Consider the following 11,485-nt stretch of genomic DNA (forward strand, 5'->3'; position numbering starts at 1 on the left):
GACTTTTTGAGTTACAGACTTCGCTGGCCGCAAAATTTAGGTTCGACTTGCAGCCAGAGAATCAACCTACAGACCAGGAAAAAAAAAAAACCCCAAAATGGAACAGAAATGGAACAAAAACGCCCGGTTATGGGATTAATCGGTTTTCAATGCACTGTAGGTTAATGGAGACTCGACCTACAGAATTTTCAACCTGCAGCCACCGTTCCAGTACGGATTAATTCCCTAAGTAGAGGTTCCACTGTAGTAAGTTGGAACTAGAGCAGCCCCAATGAATCAATGGGGATTTGGTGAGTTGACTCCTCTAAAAGTTCTATTGATTCAATGGTCCTACTCTAGTTGTGACTTAAAAGTCACCGGGGAAGGGGCCAGGAGGATAGCAGGTGGCTGTTGGTTTTATAACCAGGGATTGACCGCCAAGAAGGCCCAGTTCCTTGTTTTTTTTCCTTCCAGTCCTCTCCTGGGGTCAGTATCCTCTGCTGTCCAGTCTGGGCTAAGGAAGTAAGATGGGCAGATGGGAGTAGGTGTTCTGCCAAGTATTGAGATTCCAAACCATTTAGGGCTTTGAGACCGTCACCTTGAAGCTGGCGTGGAAATGGGCAGGTAACCAATGCAGGGCAGCCAAGATTGGGAATATATGTAAACTGGCCACCATGTTCTGGACCTGCTGGAGTTTCCATATCAGTCTCCTAAGTAGCCCCACGTAGAGAGCATTACAGTTGCCAGGAATGTGTCAACATATGGTAGAATATCATGTTATGTAATGTCAGGTTGCATCTGACTTATAGCAACCCCAACAGGGCTTTTGAGGTAAGTGAAGTATTTAAGGAGTGATGTTACCAGTTCCATATCCCCAGTGAGTTTACAGGGTTGAGTAGGGATTCGAACCCAGGTCTCCTGAGTCCTAGCTCATCACTCTGTACCAGATTGATACCACATATGACAGCAGCCCACGGCTATCATTGCTTTCTAGAACATTCAGAAACTGTGATGGAGCAACACAGAGAAAATCTAGATATTGGTTATGAGAGTTCGCTATTCTATTTATGAACAAGCCAGGACTGGATTAGCAGTCAGACAGGAATAGTGGGTTTTTATGTGAGTGCAGATTCTTCTCTCCCAACAGTCGTGGAATTATGCCTTCTTCATCCCATCACCCTTTATGACACACAACAACACTCCTTGTTCTCCATTCTCCAAACTTTAGGTGTGTCATTTCTCATCTGACTCTTTCATTGGCTCATTCCCAATTGACTTGATGAACATAAATGCTTCATCTTAAGACCTCCCACCTCGGCATCTGCTCAGAAGGGAGTCCTTGTTCCTGAGGTGCTGAGTAGAGCATTTTTGTCTCCTTTATTTCCTTACCCATTTTCACGGGCACATTCTTCCCTCACTCCCTCTCTGTCTCTTTTGTTCTTTTGTGAAGTTTTTCCAAGATGAACAGCAAGTGTCTTTTCCTGGGGCTTTCTCTTCTGCTCTTCTGCTCTGTTGGTAAGTGTCACATTTTAAGCGTAAAGGGCAGGGGGCCTTTTTTTTAAACCTGGAAAATGTTTGTATAATTATTTAGCGGAATAAATTGAATAAAAGCATAGATAGGGAAAATTAACTAACTAACTAACTAACTAACTAACTAACTAACTAACTAACTAACTAACTAACTAACTAAACTTGTATCCCGCCCATTTAGCCAGTGTCTACTCTGGGCGGCTCATAATAAAATGGAATAAAAACAATAAAATAGTATCAGTTTAACAACAGTAAGAAATTTGGGGATGAATTGTGATATAAACTTTCTTAGATGTCTCAAACGTAGGGCAACACTTAAGTGTTAAGAAGAAAAGAGAGAGCTTCCTCCTCCCACTTATCTTGTACACACCCCGTGAGGAAACCCTCCTCAACACTGATAAATCGGGCATAGCGACAAATTAAAGGATAGACGGCTTCAGAAGTTGCAGATTAGCTTGTCTGGCAATCAGTCATGAAAAGAAAAATTAATGGGCTTTATTTGCATTTTGATTTTTCAAACTTGGCAACTTTGAAGATGAGTTTCTGGAGAGACCCATGTGTTATCACGTCCAATTCTGAAGCTCCGGTTTGGCCTCAGATTGGCAAAACACATCCATGTTGTGTTTCATATGGTCTTGATTACTGAATATCATTGCGTGCCCATTTTTTAAAAAAAAAAATCAATTAAAAACACTGATGTTTCGGCAGGCCTTCCCCTCAGCTAATTACTGATTTTCCCTTTTTCTTCTCTCCTAGCATTTGCCCCATCTTGTTTAATGTCTTTTCCCCTTATTTAAAATTGTTTTAATTATAATGTTATATGTCTGTTGTAAGCCGCCTAGAGTGGTCCTAAGGGACTAGATAGGCAGGATATAAACAAACAAACAAACAAACAAACAAACAAACAAACAAACAAACAAGCAAACAAGCAAATAAATAAATAAATAAATAAATAAATAAATAAATAAATAAATAAATAAATAAATAAATAAATAAATAAATAAAACACAATACTAACTTGGAGTGAAAGTCAAGTTTTCCAGTTAGAAAATAAATGGTACATTGCTATAAATATATAGATAAAAGTACTGTATGGTGGTTTGATTTTTGAGGCAGGTAATTATGTTAGTCTGTTGTAGCACAACCAAGAAAAGGGTCTTGCAGCATGTGGAAGACTGCCAGGGTTTTAGCATTAACTTGCATGAAGTGTAGCCCACTTCCTTAGATGCTTGAAAGTGGGCTCCAAACCATCTCCAGAATCACATCTCCCATTATGAGCCTGCTTGGGTGTTAAGATCATCAAGAGAGGCCTTTCCCTCAGCCCCACCACCTTCACCAGGTGCATTTGGTGGTGACATGGGAGAAGGTCTTCTCTGTTGCTTCTCCGAGACTCTGGAACCTCCACCGAAGGCCAGCCTGGCCCCCTCTTTGCTGTCCTTCTACAAGCAGACAAAGATCTTTCTCTTCAGGCAAGCTTTTCCCTGAGTGACTGGCTGCCTGAGTGGGGTTTTTAGATGAATTGTTCTCCCTTACTGCTTTGAATATGTTTTTAGTATTGTTTTTGTTTACCATTTCTTAGAGTGATCTTTTTTTGATTCTTTTTATTATTGTATAATTGTTTTTTTAGCTTTAAATATTGTCTTTCAATGCTGTAAGCCACCTTCGTACACTCATTGTTCTTAGCTTGGAGGCACGTGATGATGATGGTTACCAGTTCTTTAAATAGCTATCAATTTAAAGACAGCCCAAATCTTTGTCTTGAGGGGAGCTGCCTCCCTCTGCCCGAGGGAAAGACTAACTCTGACTAGGACCTAGCACTTGGCTTCTCAGATATAGCTGTAGTTATGGCCAACACATGGTTTGTCTTTCCTTTTTTGTTCCTTCGCATATGGTGGAATGGTTTTAGTTTGGTGAATTGCATCAGGCAAGAAAAGGTATGCAAATGGGATAAAATAAAATAAAGGGTGAGACAGAGCAGGAAACAAAGGCAACCTCCCCCCCACCCCGAGTTGGGGGAGGTATGTTCTGAGATACTAGGAGCAGAGATGGGCATGGATTACCATATTTTTCTGTGTATAAGACTATACTTTTGTCTAAAATCTTTAGTCTAAAAATTGAGGGTCGTCTTATACATGGAAGTAAGCTGAGGAGAGAACAAAAACAAGTGGAGGGGAAAGCAGGGATCAAAGCAATCCTGCAGCACTTTGATCCCTTTTCCCCTACACTTGCTAAGCTCCACTTAGATTTTTGTATTAGAAAAGTGGTGAGCGTCTTATACATGGGGGCGTCTTATACACAGAAAAATACGGTAGTTCATCTGGTTCATAAAGGCGGCAGGATAGGTGCTGCTGCTCCCCTCCCCTAACCTCCATCAGCCACTTGCCAGTGACTGGGAGATTAGTTGAGGAGGTGGAAAAAACATGCAGACTGGGCCTGATGAGTGGCTAGATCAGCTGAGAAGGCAGGGGATAATCAGCGGTTGGCAGTTCGATTCTCCACTGTGCCTCTTTGATAGGAGCTGGACTTAATGATCTATAGGGTCCCGTCCAGCTCTCAAGTTCTGTCATTATTATTATTGATGATGATGATGATGATGATGATGATGATGACGATGATGCCAAGGATAGTGACATAAAAAGGAAAAAAAGGCTGGTGTACCTTTAATAACTGCATTAAAAAAGGGAACTGCTGAAGTCCCATATAATTCTTAAAGGTACAGAAGTCCCATCTTCTTTTTTTCATGTGGCCACCTTCATGCATTACATCTAATTTCCTGGAGAAAAAGTGTGGTCTGCATAGTTTAAACTTAAGCTTCCTCCTCATTGGAACATCATATCATATATACATCCATTTCACATGACCCCCAAGATTAACCAATAGGGCAGCAAAGCATGGTGTTTGCACACTTTGAGACTTATCATGCAAATGCAACATGGACCTGTTTTTGCCAATCTGAGCCTAAGTGGGGTTTAAATAGAAATACTCCATAATATTCCATATAATAAATTTCAATGGTAGATCTCAAAGTGTCCAGATACCATGCTAATGGTGAGAGATGAGAAGACTTCTAATCTAAAATGTCTGGAGAGCAGAGCTGTGATTACCAATGTTGTTCCCTGGGTCTTTGCTGCCCTATTGGTTAATCTTGGGTCATGTGAAACTGATGTACACATGACCAGATGTGCCAATGAGGAGGATGCCTAAGATTAGACTATGCAAGCTCCATATTGATTCCATGCGGAGCTTGCCCGCTTTATGCCTTTTTCCTCCTAGAGAAAAGTACCTGCAAGTAGTAGTAATTCAGGCTGGTGGGTTTTTGCTCTTTCAGCACCATATTTTTGTACCCTTTAAATTTTGCCACCGTTGGTCAAAGCCCTAGAAGCCCTGCCCTCCTGATGGCTCTGCTGGAGGACACCACTTTTAAGGGAAGGAGTGAATATAGAAATAATGGGGCAGCATTCCTGGACCTTTCATATTGCCGAAAAGGCACTTCACCAGATGTACTTTTGCAATGTAAGTCAGGCTTGTTAAAATTCCCTCTTGTAAGCAATTATAAAAAGTCCAGGATGTGTGTCCTTTTCTCTCCTGCAACCAGCCACGCTCCTCACAGCCTTCATCGTTTTAGGCGCCTTCATGCATCACCATTGTCTAGCTTTGTTCCTTATGAGAGGAGCAGAACTTGTACAGGTGTGTCTCTCCAGAGAGGCAACAGGTAACTCCCCCACAGTCTTATAAATCTGTCAAGACTGATGTTGTTCCAGGAGGTTTACATTCCCATATTTTCAAACGTTTGGTGATGCTTCTGACAAGATGATTCATCCCACCTCCCACCAATGTTGCCTCTGGAGCTCAGCTCACCACACCCAGCTCATAACCTGGTTGTTGGGGTTTTACATTGGTAGCGTTAGAGCCTCAGGTGTGAGGAAGTTATTGCTTTCCATCTTTGCCCTCATATCTGTCAAGTTCTATAATGAAAAGGGAGGGGAAAGCTAATAGCCCCAACATCTTTTGAGTCGGCTGCTGGGGGAAATCTATTTCGGTGTATACTGGTTGCATGGTGGTTTTGTTGGACTTCTTACTTAGAAGGTCTTTGAAGAACCCAAGGCTAATTACTTTTTACGAGGAGTGTCACAAGCATTTTAGAAAATGGAGGGTTGTATATGTGGAAGGGAAGCTGAGTGAAGCTACCTCAGCCACTTCACAAAACATTCATCATCTTATAATTGTGTCATGCTTGTGAACCAAGACACCTGCCCCATAGAGGGGGGAAAAGGAGGCACAAGAGAAAACCAGAAATCCTGACAAAAAGTCTTGACTGAAACCAGAATAGCTGACTCACATTTGGCTGAAAAATACTGTGTTTCCCTAAAAATAAGACAGGGACTTATATTACTTTTTGCTCCAAAGAATGCATTAGGGCTTATTTTCAGGGGACTTTTTTTTCATATACAGCAATCTACATTTATTTAAATATAGTTATGTCATCTTCTTCCAGTTGCTGCACAATGGTGGAGGGTGGGGTTTCACTTAATTGGGGCTTATTTTTTGGGGGGGGTAGGTCTTATATTACGAGCAACCTGAAAAATCATACTAGGGCTTATTTTCAGGTTAGGTCTTATTTTCGGGGAAACAAGGTAATGGCATCACCATAAAAACCACTAACGTTTAAGGTAATACATTAAAAAGCATTGATATCAGTGATGAAAAGAAGAGATGCTGATGAAAAACAGCACAGCAAAATTGTTCCAATATCACACACCACAATGAGCTGTGGAGCATTCTGGGAAGGGGATGAGTATGAGAGGAAGCCAGATTACAATCTGAAATTGTTCCTGAACAAGAGGCTCCCTCCCCCGCATTTTTCATGAACATGCAGTAGAGGGAATTTGCAATTGGGTTGGGTGTTGTTGCCAACAAATGAGGGAATCCTAAATCCCATGAAAGAGTATATTCCCCGTTATGTGTGTATTTGGCATACTTCTGCTTCCTCATGGCACATTTCATCCTGATGAGAAGCATGCACTTCCCAAATTTTCTGGGTGGGGAAGCCACCCAGAAAAGCCTTTTGCTTCAAAATAATAATTGTTTCTTGTTAGTGAGTCGAGTGTCTGGTTTCCAGGAAGACTCGCATTTGAGGTTGGCCAACACTGTTTTGCAGGTTTTCACAACAGGGTCAAATGCTCGTCCTCAGAGTTTACGAGGCACAGTTTCGGCATCCTGGAATTTCCAACTGGAATGGAGACATGTGCGGGTGTCCTGGGGCATTCTCATCAGCATTAGCTAAGGCTTTTAATAGTCTTTCATCAACGTGTCAGCATCTTTTTGGCAGGGCTACAGGTGGGGGAGGAAAAGGAATGTTGATGTGGTTGATGTTCATGAGTGAGGTAACAATTTTATGCTTTCTTAGCCTCCTTGCAAGAGAAAGCACATGTTGCCTCAGAAAATGTCACATGTGGAAGGCTCACAATGGCTGAAATTAGAGATAGGCACAAAATGCTGGCTAGGCAGTTTATACTGGTTTATTTTTCAGCCACACAGGGTTTCAGTGGTTCCTCAGACGTGGCATCCACTCAGGCAGCACCATGGCTTCCCTGCCACACCTCTTCTAGTGCTGCCTCTTGAGTTGACCTGTTGGAGGAGATCGGAGTGGGAACTGCTGAACTCCTGTTTGGCCAAAAAAAAAAAAAAAAAACCCAGAGAAACCACCAAACCAGCGATTTGTGTCCATCTGTAGATAAAATCCTGTCATTTAGCATAGTAAGTCACACTAGAGTAATCCTGTTGTATCAGTAGTGTGCTGGTAAGTCAACTCTTTCACAACTTTCATTGATTCAAATGAGCCGACTCTAATTGCAGCTTCCCTTATTTAGTATATTAATTTGCAACTCTATTAGGCCCATTTGAATCAATGGAACAGATTACACGTTCTCTCCTTCTTACCTTGATTATAAGGTGAGTGAAGAGAGAGGTTTCCTGAAGTATAGGAATCTCAGAGATAGTGGCTAGAGTGTCATTAACAAGCCAAGCTCCTGCATTTATCTTTCCTTCACCTTCAAGTTGGAAAGAAAGCTGGGACATCCAGACCACACCCCACAGGCCCATCTTTAAACAGGGGCACCTCGGAGAATACGTCCTTGGGCTTGCGTTGGTGCTTGTTTTGAAATGGATGGCTTTTGGCTGCAACAGGTTGTGCTGAGCAAAAAGGCTAATACATTAATACATTAACAAAAAGGCTGCCAGCTATCCTCAGAAATGTTTGGTTCCTTTTCCCAACTGAAACTTTGCCCGCTTTCCTGTTTCTCTTTTGCAGCTCAAGGCCTTGTGTGCAAAGTATGTAAATTCAAGGTGGGCACAGTGTGCTTCAGATCTGATGATCCCTGCAGAGCAAAAGAAGGCCAATACTGTGAGACAACCAAAGTTTATACAGGTAAAGGAAAAGACAAGGATTTGCTCAGTTCTGGGGTTTTGGCTTGTGAGCAGGAGTGGCTGGCACCTGAGAAAGAAAGCCGGGCCTCTCTACAGCTACCCACACCCCGCTCTGTCCTGAGTTCCCCCTACCTGACACATCCCCCTACGTTCCTCTCAGGGGTCAGGACTACCTTTTGATTTCATTAGCCAACCATTCATCAAAGGACAGTTTCCTCCACCCAACAACAAGTTGGCCCTTGGGCTCTGTTATTTATTTATTTATTTATTTATTTATTTATTTATTTATTTATTCATTCATTCATTCATTCATTCATTCATTCATTCATTCATTCATTCATTCATTCTATTTGTACCCTGCCTATCTGGTCAATACGATTATTACCACCGTTGTGTTGTTATGTGCTAACAAGTCACTTCCAACTTGTGGCAAACCTATGAACGATTGACCCCCCCCCAAAAAAAAAATATACTATCCTCGGCCCTTAGATCTTGCGATTCTAAAGGCCATGGTTTCTTTTCTTGAGTCAACAAATCTCATGCTTAGTCTTTCCTTTTTTCCTACTGCCTTCAAACGACTGACACTGTTATTGTCATTAGCACAATTGCCAAAGCCAAACTAGCCTAAAATAGCATTGGCTTGGTTTTGTGTGTGTGTGTGTTGTTGTTGTTGTTGTTGTTGTTTGGTAGCCACATCACACTGTGTCCACTTTCATTTTTCAGCAGTCTTCACAAATCCATTCCCTCCATAGGTACACAAGGCCAAAGTGTAGACCACAGCTGGGTCAATTCCTAACATAGAAGGGGCTGTTGTTGCACCTCGTGCACTCAAACTACCGCTCATTCTGTTAAAAATTGGGAGCGGCCATCTGCATCATTACCGTTGCCACCGCTGCCATCAAAATATGCTTCTCTAACAATTTTGGCTGCTGTAGTAGCTGTAAAGTGGAGGCAGCCAAAGGTGAAAAACTGACTGGGCGACTCATAAGCAGGACACGTTTTGGTTTTTCAGGAACCCCCCCCCACCCATTCCTCCACACCTTTTCTCTACAATCATTCAGCCCTTCCCTTTTAACAAAAGTCTCAATTTGTAATTTAAAACAAGCAAACAAAAATACAGCGGAAAAGCTTAACATGAATTAATTTAAATTTAAAAATAAGTAGAAATATACTTCCTTGAACAATCCTAATTCTGATTATGATATTTATCTCAGAAATGTGTTTACTCTTTTTAAAAAAAAAAGACTTTTGAAAATCTTGGTCATATATGCCCTTTGGAATTTATTCTTTATTCTCCTTACTCATGGTATTCCCTCCTGCTTCCCCATTTGAGAACTGATGATATCAGGCCACAGACACCTGACAGAAGGCTGTTCGTCCTATAAATTCCACAAGGTGGAACCAGCGTTACAGTCATTCTCATTCCACATTGCTTCTCTTCTCTCCCTTTTCCTTTTGCTTCCCCACCAGGTCATATCATGCTCTTCACGAAACACGGCTGCAGCAAACATGCGGAACTTTGCAACAAGACCGAGCAAAGGGACGACGTCTTCGACATGAACTACAACCGCACGTGCTGCGACTATGACTTATGCAATGGGGGAATCGTCAGCAATCCCAGTCTCCCATTTTTAGCTGGCATCAGCATGGCATTCGGTTGGTGGCTGGCCCATTAATCCTGAAGATTCACGGATACACTGTTGTCGTAGCAGAAGAGGCAGCCCAGAAGCCAGGCCTCCTCTCCCCTTTTACCAAAAGGTGGGGAAGATTAGCTTGTAGACTGTCTGAAGGCATTGAATGCCTTTTTATTTCCCTGCCACTTCACTATTGAATAGGCTAAATTCATCGTCTGCCACAAGCCTTGTCAACAAAATTCTAAAACCACTGCTTTTTTTACTACTTCCTCCAAGGGACTTTCTCCCTCCCTCCCTTCCTACCTTCAGTGAACCCTAAAGATTTGCTCTGATCTTTAGCTCAACTTAGAGGACTGTTTGGCAGCCTTCCACACCACAGCAACATTGCAGTTGCTGTTGAATTATAGTCACAGGGATGGCACAGAAAGGTGTGGCCCAAGTAGGGTTTGCGGGAAAAACCCAGCCCCAATTTCAAGAAGTTACCCACCTCTGCCAGTGACCTTTTATTCTCTCAAGGGGCTCAAGACTTCACGGTCTCATTTCCCCACCCACCCATGGAATCAAAGGTCTCCCACTACTCCTTCTTTCAGTGGTGACCTATACAATCTGTGGGCCCTCCAATATAAGCTCAGTCCAGCATCTGTGTATGTGTTGCCCCCCTTAGGGTCTCAACAGGCCTCCAGTTTTTCTAAGTGAGAAGAACTTTCTAGGCCACTCTGCTTAGTTGACGGTGGGTATGTATGACTCATAGCTTGGAAAACTTCCTTTGGACTACAACTCTCAGAATCCCCATCAAGCAAGGCCAACAAGAGATCCTCGGAAATGTAGTAAAAAGAAACGCTCGCACTTTTCCAAGTTCTCCTCATAGGAAGGGCAGACTTCGTCTACTATGGATATTAAGGCCTATCTTCGCTCACATCCACAACACAGGAATATCTGAGGGTAATTAAGACTCTGCTTTTAAAGCATCTTCTATGGATGCTGAAAGTGAAACCAAGAAGAAAAAGGGTTCATGGATCAGAAGGTGTCCTTAGTATGCTTCAGCATGTCAAATGGAAACAGCTGGATGCAACTTTTTTATTTGCTCTTGCTTCCATTTCCACTCCTTTCCTTTGTTGTTTCCCTTGAGCCAGCGTTTAGATTGTAAGCTTTTAGGGATAGGGATCTGTCCACTGGCACTTCATACATACAGGGTGCTATGTAAGTAATGATATCTAATAATTGTGTTACTTTTTCTAAATTACAGTAGAACTGAAAGGATTAAAATACTTCATATTGTTTTGCCTTTAAGCTTCCCATTTGCAAATTTCTTCTAACCTCAATTTCTACAACGTTTAGCCTTTTCATACATGATCTGCAGGTAGAAAAGGAGACCAAGTCAGCCTAATTGGCCAAGGACTCCAAACCCTTCAAAGATAAAAGTAAAGGTTCCCCTTGACATTTAGTCCGGTCATGTCCAACTCTAGGGGGTGGTGCTCATCCCCATCTCCAACCCGTAGAGCCAGCGTTTGTCCGAAGACAATCCTCCGTGGTCACGTGTCCAGCGCGACTAGACACGGAACGCCGTTACCTTCCCACCGTGGTGGTACCTATTTATCCACTCGCCTTTTTACCTGCTTTCGAACTGCTAGGTTGGCAGGAGCTAGAATGAGCGATGGGAGCTCACTCCGTTGCGTGGATTCGATCTTATGACTGCTGGTCTTCCAACCTTGCAGCACAGAGGCTTTTGCGGTTTAACCTGCAGCACCACCAGGTCCCCCAAACCGTTTAGGTTAGATTAAAACAAAAACCAAAGTGAAGAGTAGAGATAGGCACAAACTGTTGGTTCAGCAGTTTGTGCCAGTTCATTTATCGGACGAACAAGTTGAAGGGTACCAAGACTATGTCTTGGCATTTTGGTGGCATTTATGCTTCAG

The 11,485-nt window shown here is 42.5% G+C and overlaps 1 protein-coding gene across 1 annotated transcript; it reads left to right on the forward strand.

Moving 5' to 3' along the window:
* The first annotated feature begins 1,310 nt into the window (after positions 1 to 1,310).
* On the forward strand, positions 1,311 to 10,854 carry LY6G6C (lymphocyte antigen 6 family member G6C). Its single transcript, XM_020777588.3, has 3 exons — positions 1,311 to 1,494; positions 7,820 to 7,936; positions 9,406 to 10,854. The coding sequence occupies exons 1-3, from the start codon at positions 1,440 to 1,442 to the stop codon at positions 9,609 to 9,611; spliced, it is 378 nt and encodes a 125-aa protein (XP_020633247.3). The 5' UTR covers positions 1,311 to 1,439; the 3' UTR covers positions 9,612 to 10,854.
* The last annotated feature ends 631 nt before the right edge of the window (positions 10,855 to 11,485 follow it).

This window comes from Pogona vitticeps, chromosome 2, assembly GCF_051106095.1.
Source record: "Pogona vitticeps strain Pit_001003342236 chromosome 2, PviZW2.1, whole genome shotgun sequence".
NCBI classification, from domain to species: Eukaryota; Metazoa; Chordata; class Lepidosauria; order Squamata; family Agamidae; genus Pogona; species Pogona vitticeps.